The sequence below is a fragment of the Emys orbicularis genome, chromosome 3, assembly GCF_028017835.1.
Source record: "Emys orbicularis isolate rEmyOrb1 chromosome 3, rEmyOrb1.hap1, whole genome shotgun sequence".
Taxonomy (NCBI): domain Eukaryota; kingdom Metazoa; phylum Chordata; order Testudines; family Emydidae; genus Emys; species Emys orbicularis.
The window spans coordinates 44,802,889-44,823,287 of record NC_088685.1 but is presented as its reverse complement, the minus strand read 5'-3'; the positions used below and the strand labels follow the sequence as shown (position 1 = coordinate 44,823,287).

At 40.5% G+C, this 20,399-nt stretch overlaps 1 protein-coding gene across 1 annotated transcript in view; it reads left to right on the top strand.

Moving 5' to 3' along the window:
• The window catches only part of CSMD1 (CUB and Sushi multiple domains 1), a 1,638,713-nt gene that overhangs the window by 1,164,157 nt on the left and 454,157 nt on the right, over positions 1 to 20,399 (top strand). The window contains exons 20-21 of the mRNA XM_065401391.1: positions 7,918 to 8,133; positions 15,222 to 15,410. Of these exons, the coding sequence (XP_065257463.1) occupies positions 7,918 to 8,133; positions 15,222 to 15,410 (405 nt within the window). The remainder of the gene's footprint in view (positions 1 to 7,917; positions 8,134 to 15,221; positions 15,411 to 20,399) is intronic.

The following is a 20,399-nucleotide window of genomic DNA, read 5'->3' as shown; positions in this document are numbered from 1 at the left end:
GAAAACATGTCATCGCGAGTGTGTTTTTTTTCACCTTCTAATCTGCGATAACCTCAGGGACAAAGATGATAGGGGGAACGTAAAAACATTCTACTGTCTACGATTCTCGGGGGACTGCATGGTGACCTGTGCTGCTGAGTTTGCCATGCTGGCCAAACAGGAAATGAAATTAAAAATTTCCCCGGGGCTTTTCCTGTGTACCTGGCTAGTGCATTAGAGTTCAAAGTGCTGTCCACAGCGGTCACAATGGAGCACTCTGGGATAGCTCCCGGAGGCCAATACCATCGATTTGCATCCGCACTACCCCAAATTCATGGTCAACAACACCCATTATTAGTTTACGGTTCTTCCTTTCGGGCTATCGTTCGACTCTCGGGTGTTCACCAAATGCATGTCGGTTGTAGCCAGTTGACACTGAATGTGTCAAAGTCAACTTTAACCCTCACCCAGAGGATAGAGTTCATCAGGGCTCTCCTAGACTCAGATAAAGTCAAAGCATTCCTTCCAGAATCACATTTTCTGATGTGGGCGCCATCATAGAGGACTTACAATGATACCCCACTACTATGGTGCAAAATTGCCTGAAGCTGCTCGGTCATATGGCCACTTGTACATATTTAGTACAGCACGTGAAACTTCGGCTCCAACCTCTTCAGGCCTAGCTGGCCTCAGTGTACAGGCCAAACAGAGACCACCTAGACAAAATAGTTACACTTCCTCCTCTGGTTATCGAGTCCCTCCTGTCGTGGCTCAACCCGCAGGTGGTGTGTGCAGGAATTTCCTTCTCCTGGCCCCAACCCTTGTTGTCTCTAGTCACAGATGTGTTGGCGATGGGATGTGGGGCACACCTAGGAAGACTCAGGACTCAAGGCCTCTGGTCGCAGGCAGAACTTTTGCTACACATCAACATCAGGGAGCTAAGAGTAGTTCGCCTTGCCTGCCAAATGTTCCAAGCCCATCTGGAGGGCAGGTGGCAGCAATGTTCTAGATAAACAGACAAGGTGGTGCTTGCTCCTCTCCCCTATGCCAGTAAGTGTTCAAGCTGTGGGACTTCTGCATTGCCCATTCAATACATCTAGAGGCATCGTACCTTCTGGGTTCTCAGAATGAACTGGCCGCTCATCTCAGCAGGTCATTTCCCAATCATGAGTGGTCCCTCTGCCTGGATGTCATGAACATCTTCCAACAGTGGGGATTTCCCCAGATAGATTTGTTCATGACAAGGCACAATAGAAAGTGTCACCTGTTTTGCTCCTTCCTGAATCACATCCCTCACAGATGTTTTCTCTTCCCTTGGAAGGACCACCCACTATATGCGTTCATACCCTTTCCCACTTGTACAGAAGGTCCTGCTGAAGGTCAGAAGAGAGGGAGCATTAATGATTTTAATTACACCAATTTGGCCATGCCAGCACTGGTTCACTATGTTTCTAGACCTGTTGGTGGACACACTGATAACCCTGCCCCTGGTCCCGAACTTGATCATGCAGGATCACAGCTGCCTCCAGCATCCCAATATAGAGTCTCTCCACCTCATGGCATGGAACTCCATGGCTAAATCCCTTGGAGCTTACATGCTCAGACCCTGTTAGAGAAGTTCTCCTTGGCAGGAGGAAACCATCCACTAGGGGCACATATTTGGCTAAATGGAAGAGATTCTCTATTTGGCCATTACAAAAGGACATTCCATCTTTACAGTCATCAATTCCCTTTATTCTGGACTATTTACTATACCTGAAACAGCAAGGTCTGTCTGTGTCATTAATAAAGGTGCAACTGGCCGCTATCTCAGCTTTCCATCCCAGTTCAGCCAGTCATTTGGTTTTTCCTAACCCATGGTTGGCCGCTTCCTCAAAGGACTAGATAGACTGTACCCTCAAGTAAGACAGCCAGTCCCTGCATGGGATCTCAGCCTGGTGCTTTCAAGACTGATGGGCCCTCCCTTCAAGCCCCTAGCAACGTCCTCTCTTCTCTACTTTTCCTGGAAAGTAGCGTTCTTGGCGGCTATAATTTCAGCCATGACGCTGCTTGAGCTTAAGGCCTTGACTTCTGAGCCCCCATATACTGTCTTCTATTATGACAAGGTGCAGTTGTGGCGACACGCAGACTTTCTCCCAAAGGTAGTTTCGCAATTCCATGTGAACCCAGACATATTTTTTTCCAGTGTTCTTTCCTAAGCCTCACACTAGCAACAGGGGGTGAAGGTTCCACTCCCTGGATGTCAGGTGAGTGTTAGCCGTTTACACTGAAAGAATAAAGCTGTTTCAGAAATCAACACAACTCTTCATTGCGATGGTGGAGCGGATGAAGGGGCTTCCAGTTTTGTCCCAAATAATCTCTTCATAGATCATGGGCTGTATCAAGTCATGCTACAACCTAGCAAAGATACCTACACCCGCACTGACGGCATGCTTCACAAGGGTGCAGGCATCCTCGGCAGCGTTCCTGGTGCAAGTCCCCATTCAAGATACCTGCAGGGCACCGATGTGGTCATCAATCCACACCTTTACATACATCACACTATGCCATTTTGCAGCAGGCCAGAGACGATGCCGCCTTTGGCAGAGTGATGCTGCAATCTGTGACCGGTTGATCCCTCCTTCTAGGAGATGCTTGGGAGTCACCTACTTGGAATTGACATGTGCAAGCACTTGAAGAAGTGTTACCTAATTTCTCATAATTGTTCTTTGAGATGTGTTGCTCCTGCCCATTCCAAGACCCACCCGCCTGCCCCTCTGTTGGAGTATCTGGCAAAAAGGAACTGAAGAGGCGGTGGGTCTACAGGGACTTATATTCACTGCCATGAAGGTGCAACCCCAGGGAGCTCCACAGCCAACCTAATAGGTACTCCTAGGGGGAAAACCCTCTGACGACTGTGCATGTGGCATGCACACACCTACTTGGAATGGACACAAGCAACACATCTCAAAGAACAACAGTTACAGGAATGTAGGTAACCATTTTTTTAGCTGGACATCACTCTTCAGGCAAAATAATGGAAACGCTGATATAGAATTCAGTTGATACTGTGACAGACCCAGACCAGTTGGGTGCAGGAATCTGGTAGAAGGCAAATATACTGGTCACTGGATGAATAGTTTTCTGTTCCCTGAGTGACCAGAGTAGGGGCTGCCCTAGAGCAATCAGGAACCTGCTAGAACCAATTAAGACAGGCAAGCTAATTAAGACACCTGGAGCCAATTAAGAACTTGCTAGAATCAATTAAGACAGGCAGGCTAATCAGGGAACCTGGTTTTAAAAAGTCCTCCCGTCAGTTAGTGGGGGGTGCACAAGGAGCAGGGAGTGAGAAGGTGTGCTGCTGGAGGACTGAGGAGTACAAGTGTTATCAGGCTTCAGGAGGAAAGTCCTGCGGTGAGGATAAAGAAGGTGATGGGAGGAGGCCATGGGGAAGTAGCCCAGGGAGTTATAGCTGTCAAGCAGCTGATACAGGGGGCATTGTAGACAGCTGCTCTCCACAGGGCCCTGGGCTGGAATCTGGTATAGAGGGCGGGCTCGGGTTCCCTTTATCCCCTCAACTCCCTAACGGACACATGAGGAGTTGACCTGATCTGTGAGAAACACCAGATGGGAAGGTCTAATTTGGAAAGGGATCTGGCCTGTCCCCGACCCACTAGGTGGGACAACAGAGCCTGTGGAGATTGTTCTCCATTTCCCCCATGCTGGCCAGTGATGAGGTTAGCTGAGTGAATGGCAGGTTTGAACCTCTAGCAAAAATGGCTAAACTAGGGGCTGCCGTGAACCTCTGAGGCAAGCAAATCCGCCAGAAAGCGCAGGACTCACCAAGGCAGAGGAGGAACTTTGTCACAATACATATATTCCTATCCTTTAATTCTTTAATGTCTGTCAACAGGATTTTATATTAAATAGGTCTTTTCAAACAAACCTGATTTCTTTCTTTGAGATTACAAGTTTGGTTGATGAAAGCAACTGCACTGATATACTAAGGTTTTGTAAGGCATACTACTTAGTACTGCATGATATTTCAATTAAAATATTAGCACTATAAAATATCAATAAAGCATACATAAAATGGTTTTATTATTGGCTAACAGAGATCTCAAAAAGTGGTTGTCAATGGGGAACTGTCATCAAATGTTTAGTGGGGTTCTACAGGGATCAGTACCAGGCCAGACACTATTCCACATTTTCATCAATGATCTAGAAATAAATATAAAATCACTGCTGATAAAATTTCTGGATGACACAAAGATTGGTGGTGTGGAAAATAATTGTTAAGACAGGACAGTCATACGGAGCTATCTTGATTGCTTTGTAAACTGGGCCCATTCAAACAGCATATTTTTTTTAATACAGCCCAATGAAAAATTAAACATCCAGGTGCAAGGAATGTATGCTATATCTACAGAATAGAGGACTGTATCCTGGAAAGCTGTCACTCTGAAAAGGATTTAGGGGGGATTTAGTAGACAGGCAACTCAACATGAACTTCCAGTGCAATGCTGTGAGGAAAAAAGTGCTAATGCAATCGTTGGGATAAACAGGAGCTGAGAGGTGATTTTACCTTTGTATATGGCATTGTTGAGACCAGTACTGGAAGAACGAGTACAGTTCTGGTGTCCATATTTTAAAAAGGATGCTGTAAGATTGGAGCAGGTGCAGAAAAGAGCCACAAAAATTATTCAAGGAGAAAATGTTTTACAGTGAGAGACTTGATCTCAAGTGTGTAGCCTATCAAAAGAAGATTGAGAGGTGACTTATTAGTAGAGCCATTCAGAACCTTTTTGTCAAAGTACGCTGTTTTGTCAAAGCTGTATCAGTTTCCACAAATCTTTTGTTGTGAGGAGAAGAAAGAAAGAAAGAGAAGTAGAGACAGACATGCTGGCTCTTTCTCTATAACCCGGGGGTTAGGGTGCTGGTTTGTGATGTAGAAAACCCAAGTTTAAATCCTGTCTTTGCCTGATTTGGAGTGATCTGTCATGAAGTCACATACACTGCAGAATGAAAATAAATTTCTAAAATTGTCTTAAAATGGAATTGTCTCCCTTTGGTTGACTTTATTGATTAGTTTGTTGTTCATTGTGAGAATATAGTGGGTATTAAAAGTTTCTTTAATGTAGCAGAGAAAGCCATAACAAAAACTGGTGTCTTGAATCTCACCCAGACAAATTCAAATGGGAAATAAGGTGCAATTTTTTAACAATGAGGGTGGTTAACTAGTGAAACAAACTATCAAGGGAAGTGGCGGATTCTCCATCCTTTGTCTTCAAATCAAGACTGGATGTCTTGTTGGAAGATATGCTTTTGGGATATTGCACTCAATACTGGGGTAACTAGATGAAATATAATATATGGAGATATACCTATCTCCTAGAACTGGAAGGGACCCTTCAAGTCCAGCCCCCTGCCTTCACTAGCAGGACCAAGTACTGATTTTGCCCCAGATCCCTAAGTGGTCCCCTCAAGAATTTAACTCACAACTCTGGGTTTAGCAGGCCTATGCTCAAACCACTGAGCTATCCCTCACCCCTGTGGCCTGTGATATTGCAGGCAATCAGATAGATGATCTGATAGTCCATTCTGGCTATAAACTCTATAAATGTATGAAAAATGGGAAGACAGAGAAATGTAGCATATTCTATATATACCTGGAATTATTAAAAAGAGCATTTTTAATTGCCATAAAAATAAATGCATTAGCTGCCATTTAAACAAATACCAAACCAGTAAGGCCATAAATTGTTATTTTTGTGTTGATTCACATTAGTCTTCAACTGAATAACAACTCTTCTAGGTGAATTATAGACACTTTTATCAATGAGGGACCACCCTTTGAGATAATTCTATAATTGAATATTTGAGCTAGTCTGTTAAAGTTGATATCATTTCAGAGAAGCTTTCTGATTTTATTTCCCTCATACTGAGCAGCAGAAAGGATTTTTTGTTTTTCAAAGTAATTCAAGACTATAAATTTTGCAAACATTGTAAAACACTGAAGTGGGGAGATAATTGTCCCAACAATGGTACAGACTCTGCAGTAAAATTGTTTTAAAGTGGATAGAATGTGATCATAATACAATGTCAGCAATTGACTCTTCAGGCCAGAAATGGAAGGACTGACCTCAATAATGAAATATTTTTATTCCTAGATTATGGGGGGATATCTGGATAGTCTAATAAATTGAAAGTTGGCCTCACATAGTGCTCATGACAGCCTTACTATAAAGAGAAGAAACATCAGTCTCTAACAATTACAGTAATTATTCTGAAAAGGCACTCTTTCAGCATTTCCTTTTCTCTTCCCTCTCTCCAAAGGAATTGCATCCAGGGAGTTCAGAGGATGATCACTGTAGGCAAGCACCTGGGACTTAGGTATAGATTTAAGGATAAAGGGCTATTAGGGAAATGAATACCTTTTTGGTATGTGTAGTGGTAGGAATGCCAGTGTTAGAGATCTTGATTCAGATTTCATGGAGCCCCTAAACCAGTGAGGGTTTCAGAATGGCCAAGTGCAGAACATTGGTTTAGCATTTGATGACCTTGAAAACCCACCCACCTGAACAAATTGTTCATATTTATGGATACTCTTTGGACATAGAGCATATAGGTGCACTCATCAGACATGCACTCAGATATCTGTATTCAACCATATTGTATTCATGCAGTTACACATGAATACCCTGTGCATATGAAATAATAATAATGCTTTGTATGCCCTATATATATGGCTTCCATTTTTCAAAGTGTTGTACATAAATTAACAATTAATTCTTACAATTTTCCTGTGTGTCAAGTAATATTATTATTTCTCTTGTACAAATGGGGAAAATGAATCCCAGGGAAGTTATGTGAGTTGCCCACAAAAACAAGCAAGCTAGTGGCAGTCTAGTGCTCTGTCAACTAGACCACAATCTCTTGATTGTTTTTCCTTCCATATCTCTTGAAGGTTTTCAGTCTGTATCACCTGTGTGTAAAGCGAATAACCGCATTGCACATGAAGCAGGGGAGACATTGTCTGGGCTTGCTGGAGGAGGGGTAGCAATGCTTTATGGTGGAGGGCGGGGAAAGAGATCAGAAGCTGCTGCAAAAAGGTGGGTGAGGGTCAGCGTGGTGACGCTGACTAATCCCCTGGGAACGTAAGTGTGGAAGCCTTTAAAAGGGTCAAGCCTGGGCATTAAAAGCCCTTTCACCATGCAGCAGGCAATGCAGCACCCTCCATCCGTCCTCTCGAGGTGCTAATATCAGGTTGGGTTAGGACCTGATGTGGGCATTGCACTAGTCTCTTCTTTTTAGGGGGGCTGAGAAGGCATTTTTCCCTCAGCACTATAGTGGCTTCAGTGCAGTGGGGATTTTCTCGCCTTCCCCAGAGCGGGTGTCAGGGAGGACCTATTATAGTGAGGAGAAAATGGGGTTAAGTTATATGTCGCAACTTATTTTGTAAGTATGGGGTGGATGTCAAGTGCAGTTACTCCACAGGGAAGGCATCCAGTGACCAGATAAATGGCCTGGTGAAGGACTTAAAAAAGGAGGTGCTGGTTAAAGGAATAGAATGGGGAGAAGGTTTTGGGGCTCCTATGATTGATACCCTTTCTTATAGCCCACATGAACCATCCTAAGAGGGGAGGGTGGATGGTAAGGTCCAAGCCATGGGCTAGTTGGGGAACCTGGATGGAAAATGAAGGGGGGCTGGTGGAAGCCACAGGTATTTATTTGAATGAACATGGAGTTGCCTTTACTGTACACTTTTAACTGCTGGGTAGTCCCAGATATCTAATAATAAAGTTGTGCCCTGATTAAATCCATATAAAGTGTATCTTGTCCTTCTTTCGGTATAGCCAGACAAAGAAAACTAGCTCAGATACAGCAGCAAATAACTACCCTATATTCCAATTCTATACCTTTACCTTTTAACACTCCCTCACTTTTTTTTTCTTCCAGGAGTGCAGTTGGTCTTTCACACCTTTCACCTTGAGAGTTCTCATGACTATTTGCTTATCACTGAAGATGGCAGCTTCACAGAACCAGTGGCGAGATTAACTGGCTCAGTGTTACCCCCTACAATTAAAGCTGGCCTCTTTGGAAACTTCTCTGCACAGCTTCGATTTATATCTGACTTTTCAATCTCCTATGAAGGTTTCAATATAACATTTTCAGGTAAAGAATTCAGGACTAACAAATGGTTTGAAAATAACTTCAATTATTGTTTTACATTTTAGTCAGAACAAATGTTACTAAATAGCAATAAAAAGAAGTTGTTTGAGGTGTTTATAAATCCTGGTTTCCAGAATAGGAGATAGAACAACAATGAATAAATTACCTCGAAATTAGCAAGTGTAAAGAAGGCTAACAGCATCAGAGGGGGAGATGACTTCATTAGTGAAGAGGAGGCTGTTTGAGATGTGACCTGCTCCAGTGAACACCTGGGGCTACGGGAGTAAGGATGAGCTCTCTCCTGACCAGACAAAGAAAACTGGTGAGAAATGGAGAGAAAGGGTGCAGCTGAGGGAGAGAACCATCACTGGCAGAGGAATAAAGCAAGGGATAAATGTGTGAGCAATAAATGGAAGAAAGTATGTCAGAAAGGCAACAGCAACAGGTGGGAGTAATGGAGCAGTCACTCATGCCAAAAATGATCTGGGATTGGTATCCATGTATTATGTAAAAAATAAAAAAGAATGTTTGAATTATCAGGCTTTAATGTATCAAGAAGTTCTGGTAATTATATCAACTAATATTTGAGTGGAATTTAAACCCCATAAGTCACAGTTGCGTGTTATTTACTCTGTATTGATGTAACAAGAGTGCACATATGGAACGGATAAATTCTTCAATATTTTTCTGTGCCAATTCCCACTTCTGGGATGTATAAACCCGTAGAGCTGCATGATATTACCCCTCTAGAAAGCAGTGATTGTTTAATCTGCTCGTTCTCCCTTCTTGGATCTGAATATTTAGTGACAGGGGAGCTACTGCTCCAAATGTTGTTGCATTATTTTTCAAAAGTAGCAAGTTGATCAGTTAGAGATTATGCCTTTCCTTCTCTGATTTACAACAATATGCACCTTGCTGTTTTCAAGTAAAATATAGTGACTGGATTTCTTGTTCAAAAGACTTGTTGGTTACAGCAGCAACAATAGCTTTACTTGTCAGATGACTGATTTTACCCATTGCAGATACTGTACATTAATCAAGCAAGAAGTTAGCTGTGGTAAGATGTTGTAATGTGTATCAAACTATTTGCATGATCTATCTATCTATTTTTAAATAACTCACAAAAGGAACTTGAAGATAAATACACAAAATAAGGTCACTGATGCAAGGAAAAAAGTTCTTGGGTAACAGTTTTGTGAAATATCAAGTGAACACTCACAAAAAGGGCTCACATCTTGTCTTCAGCCAATACACCAGAATTAGATAGGTAGCAATAATATCATAAATATGCATTTTACAGGACAAACGACTGAGTTTAGGAATATTATTTCCTCACTTTCAGACAAGTAAAATGTACTTCTGCAAAGTGAGAATTGTTTACTGAAAAGAGAACAGTTTGAACTGAATGAGCTGAGACAGCAGTTTTCTCCAGCGTCACTAAAAACTGAACTGACAGAGGTGATGGAAGTCTAGAACACAAATAGAAAATGATGTATTAAGCATGCAAAGCAATCACTTTCGCAGTTTTGATCTGCCACATGTGAGCTGTTTTGCTGTATTCTACTTTCAAAAGCATTTTTTCTTTGACTACAAAGTGACTGTACTACTAAGTTTATTTTTCAGTTCCTCTACAAGGGAAAAAATATCCTGGAGGGGTTATTTTGACTTCCCATTGAACTTAAATTTTAAAAATTGCAATTTCAGTATACAGTAAGTAAGTATGCAGGTTGCAGATATAAATTAATATGTGCAATATAAATGACTAGTAAAACTGGAAATATGAATGTTTTATGTACACTGTTGCACATGCAAATAGGCAAAATTTCATCTGATTTTTATAATAATCAGGAAATAGATTTTGTTTATGCTGCACAGTGTCACTCCTGCTAATTATGACTATGTATTCCCTCCCATTTGTATCTTCATTGGTGCTGTCCAATTGGCATGTAAAAACTATTCTTTCCCCTGGAAAACAATAAGTGTTTAAGGCGACATCCTCATTGTTATTTGGTAGTATCTGTCACCCACTTTGCAATCACAATGAACAGGTTTAAATATATTCCCAAGGTGTGAGAAAGTGGAGAATTAAGCTACGTCTACAATAGCACTTTTGTCGGTAAAACTTTTGTCGGTCAGGGCTGTGAAAAAACACACATGTTATACCAATAGAATAAAAACCAGCAGGATCTTATTAAGAGGGATAAGGCAAAGATGCCACATTTATTGTAAATATAATGATAAAGCAAAAGATAAAAGTAAACAACGTTGTTTGAGTACTTATTCCTTAAGAGAGAGATTCATTCACACAATCATTCATTCAAGTTCTTTATAGGTGTTATAGTTACCAGCCTAGAAGTTGCTCATGCCAAGTTACTGGCCAGGTATCTTGGTCATGAGGATGGAGCCGAGTCTGTGTCAGGTGCACCTGATGCTCCTGGAGGTTGGCAGCAGAACCAGAGACTCAAAGTCCTCAGTCTTGAGAGTCCATTCTTATAGGATTTAATTCCTATGTTAGTTTATGGGAGCTGTTTCATTCTGCTGTTGCTGACTCAATCAGCAGATGGCACATTCCTGGACACATTCCTGGTGGTTCCAAACTGTCCAAAGTTTGTGTTTCTCATCCTTCCAGGTGATGGGGTGGATCCCAGTTTACCCTCCGGGGGTTGTCTGGTCATCCACTTGACACATTCTTCGGCCGATGGATACTCCCTTTCTAGGCTGGCACCTCCCTAACCATTCATGTATATCAAGCATTCATCAGCATACATTCCATATCTTCACCATATTTTAATTTACTGTTTCCACCACTTTCAGGGTGTGTGCTAATTCATTTGAGACTCCCGGCCCTTTAATCACAGAGGGTGGGGGTCTGTCCTAGGAGCTGTTGAATGAAGTGAAAGTCACTTAAGGGGTTATAGTGTTTGTTTACATTGTATCAATTACTTTAAGAACAAAGTCAATTAACTTGTTTGTAAGTTTTACATAGTAATAAAGTATCTTTCACAGGATAGATATAATCAATGGTTTCTACAGACAGTAGCTTACAAGTTTTAACAGAAGACCCAAGAGATTTTTGTACTTGGTGAAACTGTTGGATTTTAAAGTGTGGAGGACAAATTATTGGGGGGTCACTGTCACTTGGGGGAATCACTGTTAGTACCTTCTTTAATATCCCTACACACACACCCGACCGACAAAAGTTTCACTGACAAAAGTGTTGGTGTGGGCAGCGTTCTGTTGTTGGGAGATGCTCTCCTGCCGACGTAGCTACTGCCACTCGTTGGGGTGGTTTAATTATGCTGGCAGGAGTGCTCTCTCCTGCCGGAACAGAGCAGCTACATGGGAGACCTTATAGTGGCACAGCTGCAGTGGTATAGCTGTAAGGTCCATAGTGTGGGCATAGCCTTAGGCCTAAAGTCTCTTCTTTTTCTCTGTAAATCTATCAGTCTTCTATTAGGAGCTTGGTGGGGACGCCATTCAAAAACAACAACAACAATTAAAAAAATTACAGAAGTTCTCTTCCTTGAGTCATTTAAAATTGAGCATGGCAAAACAAGAACTGTCATCTCAAAAAACTGCGTTTCAAATACATTAAATTAATGATACAAAATAGACTTCATGGAACATCTATGACACATGCATCACAAATTGACTGAGCAGAGTGGTTTATTTCTTTCACACTTATTACTATCACAGACGAGGCAAATAGAATACACAGAATAATGGAAGGTGTAGAGAAAGTCAGTTAAGTGCCCCATTTACCTTTTCCTGGAATACAGGAATAAGGGAACACCCAATTAAATTAAAAGAAAAGACATTTAAAACTAAAAACACCTAAATTACACAAGACTAATTCACTTGTAGAACTCATTGCTACAAGGCATTATTGAGAAAAATAAGTGGATTTCAGAATAGGATTAAGTCATTTATATAAATAGTAAGCATTGACTGGCAGTTACATTGGCTAGGATAAAAATGTACATGAAATACTAATCACCATTCTTCACAAGTTAAGTAATATATTAACTTGGGGAGGGGGGCGGGACAGTGGTGGTTGAGGGTGGGGAGAGTTACATCACCTCTGACCTAGAGGATCTGATCCAGAAGTCTCCTGAACATTAAATGCTGACCAGTCACAGGGATAGCACAGCAGAATAGATAGAAGATTGTCTGAGCCATGTAGTAATTCATGTGTTCACTTGTTCTCCATTGTTCCTGTTACCCATTTTTTGTTAACAAAGTGGTGAGCAACTCTAGCCCTGTCCCTGCAATGTGCATAAGTACATACAACGCTGAAGTTGAGGGGACTACACAAATGGTTAAAGCATGTTCTTATGTGCTTTGTTAGATTGGGGCTAGAGTGCTCAGCACTTTACAAGATTAAGCCCTTAAACTGTAATTTTTCCAACCAGATCCTGGGCTGTTGCCACTCTCCTCTGCACCACCAACAGAAAGGGATCCTGAAGCTGGCAAGAGAATGTTTTCCGTAGTGTAGGGGAATTATAGGAAGCTTTTTAGTTCCTAAACTTACATTGGGTGACAGGTCTGGTATACTTCTGACCCAGGATCACAGAAGCCCAAAATATGGCTTAAGGTCACCTTATCAGTTGACCCTTGCACCCCTCTGATACAAACTATACTGTGCATTCTTTGTCTGTAGCAGTATATCTGAGATACCGTCTTTTTTTTGCATATTAAGTATCGTGCATATTTATGTCACTACATAAATATAGTAATACCCTCTAAAGAATAACCCTGATACATGAACTAGGAGGTCTAATAGATGTTTTCTGTTTCTAATTTCAATTATTCTATTACTCATACTGTGGCATCTGCCACCAAAACAAAAGGCACCATAGGTGGAAATCTACCTCTCTTTCTACTTAGGCAGAAATGTTAATTGTGTTGTACTGTAGTAACAACATTTATTCTCTAAATCACTTTTTAACACTTTACAAATATTAAGACAAATAAATAACTAAGGATCGTTTATTTCTCAAATGTACACTTTAAAAACATTTTATCAGGAAAGAAATGTAAAGGAAGAAAAAATAACTTTGTCTCTATTCCCCAGGCCTTGGTTATGTCAGGTTGTAACAGAAAGCCTCAGAGGGCCAGGTGGGCTAGTGGGTAACACATCTAGTATCCAGCCTCAACTCCCAGCGGGAAGGTCTTTCAATCCAATTCCTCACCAGTGTATGGGCTTAGCTACACTTTGGGTTTTCAGCGTCCTTGCCCTTTTCTTACCAGAGGGGGAGTGGGGTGGGAATGAGGGTTGTGCCCTTACTGCAGCAGGGGAAATTTGTAAGGGAGGCCAGCCCTTCAGCCCCCAGGCTTTGACCCAGGGCCCTTTGAGAGCCAATCACTTGGAGTGTCTTCAGAGTTACCCCTGCAGGTCACTTCCTAACATCCATCTCTCCCTATGGCTCCAAGTCCAATACAAGATAAAAGAAAAGACAACTAAACCTTCAGCCCCAACCGGACTCTCAGAGATGCTTCTTTTGAAGCCTGGTTTTGGAGCCCTCAGACTAGGTTTGTCTTCGTCCCTCCTTCTAAGCTGGGTTGCACCTGTTTAAGCTTCCTCTCCAGTTGGAGCATGCTTTGCAGGTCTGGCAGGGTGGGGCTACCTGGGCTCAGTGTTGTCCTTTAACCCATTTGGGCCTGATGTGGGGTATTTACACCCCATCACACAGGTGTGGATGCCATGTTGCTAAATTTTTTACTCAGTGCAACTGTATGCAATTAAAATATCAGAGTTTTCAGATTTATGTAGATTGATTTGATATCCATTTTATATTTAATTAAACTTTTATGCAAGTTATAATTTGAATTCATGACTCTATCTAGGACTAAGGATGCTATCTATTCTTATCTAAATAAGACCTATTTGTTATTAACTGGTTAGACACTGAGAAGAGATAGTCATCATATTACAATCTGTTAGGTATGATTTACATTTTTCATGTTATACATTTTTCTTTAATCTATTTTGTTGTATGTATATTATCTCAGTTGACAGGGTTTTATATTTGTGATTGTCTTTTCAACTTTGTAGAAATGTAATTAAAAGGAAGTTTAAAAAAAAACGCTAAAGAAAATGTGTTCAGAGTGATTTCAAAACCCAATCTATCTCCTCAGTAATTGGATTTGTAGGACTAAAAGAACAAAGTATAGCTCTTTTAAAATAAATCCTAATTCTTTACAAGTGCAAATTAAATAACTAAGAACTATATACTCTCCTTGATCTGTGAGCACAATTCCCTTTGACATCAATGAACGTTCTAGTGCAGTACATGGTTCTGTGTGTGCCTGTGCGGTTAACATCTAGTTATGCTGAAAGAGCAATTACATACTTATAGAGGCCTATCCAGGAGCCTGATTTTACTTTCCCTTAAACCAATTTTACACTATTGTAGCTCCACAGTTTTGGGTGGAATTACTCCTGATATACAGTGTAGGTAAAAGGAGAATCAGACCCCAGGCATTTTTCTTTTATTTAGGTGTACAATTGTTTCTGATTAAGTGACAGCATTCATGATTTTCAAGAGCAAGCAAGGGCAGTTTTTCACCTGATTAGGAGTGCAGTTCCACTCTTTGTGCATGAAACTCAAGCACATCTTTAGAAAATGTGATGATGCATCTCTACATCAATTTTATCTTTCATTAGATTTGAGTAAGCTTTTTCCATTTTATTATAGGTTTGCAAACTATGAAGTTCATTCCTAATGTTTGGTAGTTCAACCGAATTGCACTATAATGAGTTATGTTCAAGAGATACAAACAAATTGTAAGGAACCTCTCGTGGTATGAAGCTGATTAAAGTCTCTGAAGTTAAGAAAATCAATGTAACTATGTATCTACATATCCCACTCACATTACTGTACCATAACTAAAGGATAAGGAGCAGACTGGAAGAATCAAGCAATATTTGTAGTGGAGCCATTGTTAAATAGACTTGGATTATGAACATCTGTGGAAGAATATGCTTCCCAAGTGTTTTATACCAAAACTGTACCTTTCATTTGTTGTCTATAATTTTTAAGGTATAGGATTTTCCCATTTATTTATATATTCTGGTTTTTTGTCAGCAGAATATAATCTGGAACCATGTGATGATCCTGGCGTTCCTGCCTTCAGTAGAAGAATCGGTTTTTACTTTGGTGTTGGAGACTCCTTGACCTTTTCTTGCTTTCCTGGATATCGCTTGGAAGGTGCTAATAAACTTGCCTGCCTGGGTGGTGGCCGTCGTGTATGGAGTGCACCTCTGCCAAGGTGTGTGGGTAGGTGGTCACATGCTTTCATTTCATTCATCAAATCGTTGATAGCACATGGCAGATGTCAGAATAGTGGGCAGAGAAAAAAGCTCTAGAAGTAAAGGGACAGATCTCCAAACTTTATGTACTCATAGGTCAGCCAGAGTTAAAATTTTTAGTACTGCATGACCATTGTAGTTAGAGGAGACAAACAGAAAACAAGCACTTAAGGATGTTTTAAATTAACATTGGGGTTTGGAACAATTATATTTATCAATTAAAATTATAATACTATAAGTCCCAAAGGTATAGTGAGATAAAATGCAAAGCAGGTTTCAAAACTCAAGTTTGAATAAGGAATGTGTGATTCCTGAACAAAGAATTCATTGTGAGAATTAGCAATGGAATACAACTGGAACCAGAGTTATACTGGGACAGGTTCTGCCTTTGTAAAGGGATCACTCAGGTATAAGTGAAGGCAGAATTTGATAAATTATCTTTCAGGGTAAAGAAATAATCACTAGATTTTTGAGATGAAAAAGCTTCTCATAGATTCCCAAAATTGACTTCTAAAGTGATTTTCAGTTTTTTTTTCTTGTTGTGTTTGAAATAAAACAAAAAAGTGCTGCTTTTAAAGCATCTGTGATTCTAAGCACAAAGGCAAGAGAATAAATAGTTCTTTGTGAGTGATATTAAAAATGGAATTTTTACATGTTCAGATTTGAATTATATTTGAATTGCAGAGGTACTGTATTTGATTTGTGGGTTGATTTAATGATATGGTGATTGCAAACTGGCCTGCATATACATTGTGAACTGCTTGCAACTGAAGTGATTCTGATCAGTTGATATTGACATAATAATCCTGAAATGTCAAATACATCCACTCACCTCTGAGTGAATTGGTTTGAGAAGGTTCATGTTTTTTATGATTTTATTTCATGAGGGGGAAATTCAATTGTAGAATTTTGATTTTTGTTTTTTCTTTTTTTTAAAGAGCATAATAGCATATCAGCATAAAGACATAAGATCCTCTTCTGCATGAAAAATCACACCAAAGGGGAAAAACTTAAAATTAAATTTTATCATGATTGACAAGGCTTACTGTGTTAACCTCTCAATGGTGCAAAATTAGTGGCATGGCCTGGGTGGAAGGGACCTGAGAGTCAAGTGGAGCTTGAGGATATGTGGAAATTCTTAGCTCCAGGCACCTATTAGGAGAAACTATCCTAACCTTCAACATGATTCCCAAGACCCTATCTACTCCCAGGCAGCATGGTTAAATCAGTGACTGTGCTGATATTGTTTCACTGCTGCTGGTGGTACACTAAACATTCTGCACTATACACCATTTTATAAGAGTGCAGCTGAACCTAGGAGAACATCACACTGCACCCAGTGTCATTATGCATTTGAGTCCTATTCATTTGAAAGGGCAGGGAATTATTCTATAGTACCTTTCAGATTGGCTATGTGAGCTGAAAAATTAGCTCCTTATTTCTCTATTCTTAATAGAAAGATGACTTTATTAGCTTGGCAATTCTAAAACTATTAATAAGTAATGTTTTCCACTAAGTTTATCAATATGTTAGGCTATGTCTGGATTCAACAGAAATGGAACATAAAAGTTGTTGCTATGGTATATTGTGTCAATGAAAATGATACACTAATTTCTTTGCGTTCTCTTATGTTTGATCTGAAATTAAGTCAATTCAAGTAATTGATTCAATGCAATCAAAATATTTGTTCCTTCAATATGCATATAGGTAGGAAAATTAAGTGTGTATGATTAAAAAGCATTTGACTATCATACAAAACAGAGTTTGATCGCTTATGATATTCCTTTAATATATTTTCCTTTAGTCAAATCAATATTAGGTCTGACAGAAAGGAAGCTTTTGCCTCAGCCATTAGCCAAAGTTCAGGGTCCTGCAGCTTGTTTCCATTAAGAGGAGAAGTGATGATGGAGTCAGGTATCTTTGATGCAATCCTGTCTATATACAAAAAATGTTCAAAATATTATTTTCTTGAACAGAGGAGGACTGAAACAACAGGAGGCAGTTTCTTTGTTCACAGCTAGGGCCCTACCAAATTCATGGTCCATTTTGGTCAATTTCACGGTCATAGGATTTTAAAAATCATAAATTTCATGATTCCAGCTATTTAAATCTGAAATTTCACAGTGTTGTAATTGTAGGGATCCTGACCCAAAAAGGAGTTGTGGGGAGGGAGGGGAGGAGTCACAAAGTTATTGTAGTGGGGGGTTGCAGTACTGCTACCCTTACTTCTGCAATGCTGCTGGCGGTGGCGCTGCCTTCAGTGCTGGGCAGCTGGAGAGCGGTGGCTGTTGGCCAGGATCCCAGCTCTGAAGGCAGAGCCACCACCAGGAGCAGCACAGAAGTAAGGATGGCATGGTATGGTATTGCCACCCTTACTTCTCCGCTGCTGCTGGTGGGGTGCTAGCGACAGAGCTGGGCGCCTGGCCAAAAGCTGCCACTCTCCAGCCGCCCAGCTGTGAAGTCAGCGCAGAAGTAAGGGTGGCAATACCGTGACCCCTCTAAAATAACCTTGTGACCCCTCTGCAACTTCCTTTTGGGTCAGGACCCTCAATTTGAGAAACACTGGTCCCCTTTGAAATCTGTATAATTTAGGGTAAAAGCACACAAAAGACCAGATTTCACGGTCGATGATGTGTTTTTCATGGCCATGAATTTGATAGGACCCTATTCATAGCTCCAAGTCCCTTTCAGACAACTTCTCCTTCTAGGCTTCTCTTGGTTCCATGCTCCCTATGCTTGTTTAAGTGGTATCTGGTGCATCCTTGCTGCCTTCTCTGTCTGTTTCTGTAGTATTTCCATGCCTCTGTCTGACACAGACACATACCCCCTCCACCAAACAATATCCAGTGAAAAAGACTCCTCCCACATAGTTCCATTTCCTGGTTAGATTCGCATGTCCCTTTGTTTTAGTTTGAGACTCTTATTGTTTCTTACATTTATCCTGAATGAAGGGTGCCTGTTACACAGATGCCAGGTTTTTATGTTATCTACAGAATGAATATTTCTATTTGAATAGTATTAACTTCCGTGAAGTCATATAAAATTAAAATAGAATATTTATACAACTTCAACTACTTACATGACAGCTACATAAGGTAAATACAAAATAGCTTACAAATTAATTCCATCCAATGTTTTCAAGCTATAAAACAAGTAAAAACCCAATCCTGTACACCCTTACGCACCTGAGTGGTACTTACTGATGCAAGTAGTTCCGTTAAAGCCATTTCTCTCAAGGATCTCCAGATTGATTTGCATATGGTGGACCCTTCCCCCTGCTTGGAGATCCATTGGTTTCAAAGTGTACATAAGAACATAAGAACATAAGAAAGGCCGTACTGGGTCAGACCAAAGGTCCATCTAGCCCAGTATCTGTCTACCGACAGTGGCCAATGCCAGGTGCCCCAGAGGGAGTGAACCTAACAGGCAATGATCAAGTGATCTCTCTCCTGCCATCCATCTCCATCCTCTGACGAACAGAGGCTAGGGACACCATTCTTACCCATCCTGGCTAATAGCCATTTATGGACTTAGCCACCATGAATTTATCCAGTCCCCTTTTAAACATTGTTATAGTCCTACCCTTCACAACCTCCTCAGGTAAGGAGTTCCACAAGTTGACTGTACACTGCGTGAAGAAGAACTTCCTTTTATTTGTTTTAAACCTGCTGCCTATTAATTTCATTTGGTGACCCCTAGTTCTTGTATTATGGGAATAAGTAAATAACTTTTCCTTATCCACTTTCTCAACATCACTCATTATTTTATATACCTCTATCATGTCCCCCCTTAGTCTTCTCTTTTCCAAACTGAAGAGTCCTAGCCTCTTTAATCTTTCCTCATATGGGACCCTCTCTAAACCCTTAATCATTTTAGTTGCACTTTTCTGAACCTTTTCTAGTGCTAGAATATCTTTTTTGAGGTGAGGAGACCACATCTGTACACAGTATTCGAGATGTGGGCGTACCATGGATTTATATAAGGGCAATAATATATTCTCAGTCTTATTCTCTATCCCCTTTTTAATGATTCCTAACATCCTGTTTGCTTTTTTGACCGCCTCTGCACACTGCGTGGACATCTTTAGAGAACTATCCACGATGACGCCAAGATCTTTTTCCTGACTCGTTGTAGCTAAATTAGCCCCCATCATGTTGTATGTATAGTTTGGGTTATTTTTTCCAATGTGCATTACTTTACATTTATCCACATTAAATTTCATTTGCCATTTTCCTGCCCAATCACTTAGTTTTGTGAGATCTTTTTGAAGTTCTTCACAATCTGCTTTGGTCTTAACTATCTTGAGTAGTTTAGTATCATCTGCAAACTTTGCCACCTCACTGTTTACCCCTTTCTCCAGATCATTTATGAATAAATTGAATAGGATTGGTCCTAGGACTGACCCTTGGGGAACACCACTAGTTACCCCTCTCCATTCTGAGAATTTACCATTAATTCCTACCCTTTGTTCCCTGTCCTTTAACCAGTTCTCAATCCATGAAAGGACCTTCCCTTTTATCCCATGACAGCTTAATTTACGTAAGAGCCTTTGGTGAGGGACCTTGTCAAAGGCTTTCTGGAAATCTAAGTACACTATGTCCACCGGATCCCCCTTGTCCACATGTTTGTTGACCCCTTCAAAGAACTCTAATAGATTAGTAAGACACGATTTCCCTTTACAGAAACCATGTTGACTATTGCTCAAGAGTTTATGTTTTTCTATGTGTCTGACAATTTTGTTCTTTACTATTGTTTCAACTAATTTGCCCGGTACCGACGTTAGACATACCGGTCTGTAATTGCCGGGATCACCCCTAGAGCCCTTTTTAAATATTGGCGTTACATTAGCTAACTTCCAGTCATTGGGTACCGAAGCCGATTTAAAGGACAGGTTACAAACCTTAGTTAATAGTTCCGCAACTTCACATTTGAGTTCTTTCAGAACTCTTGGGTGAAT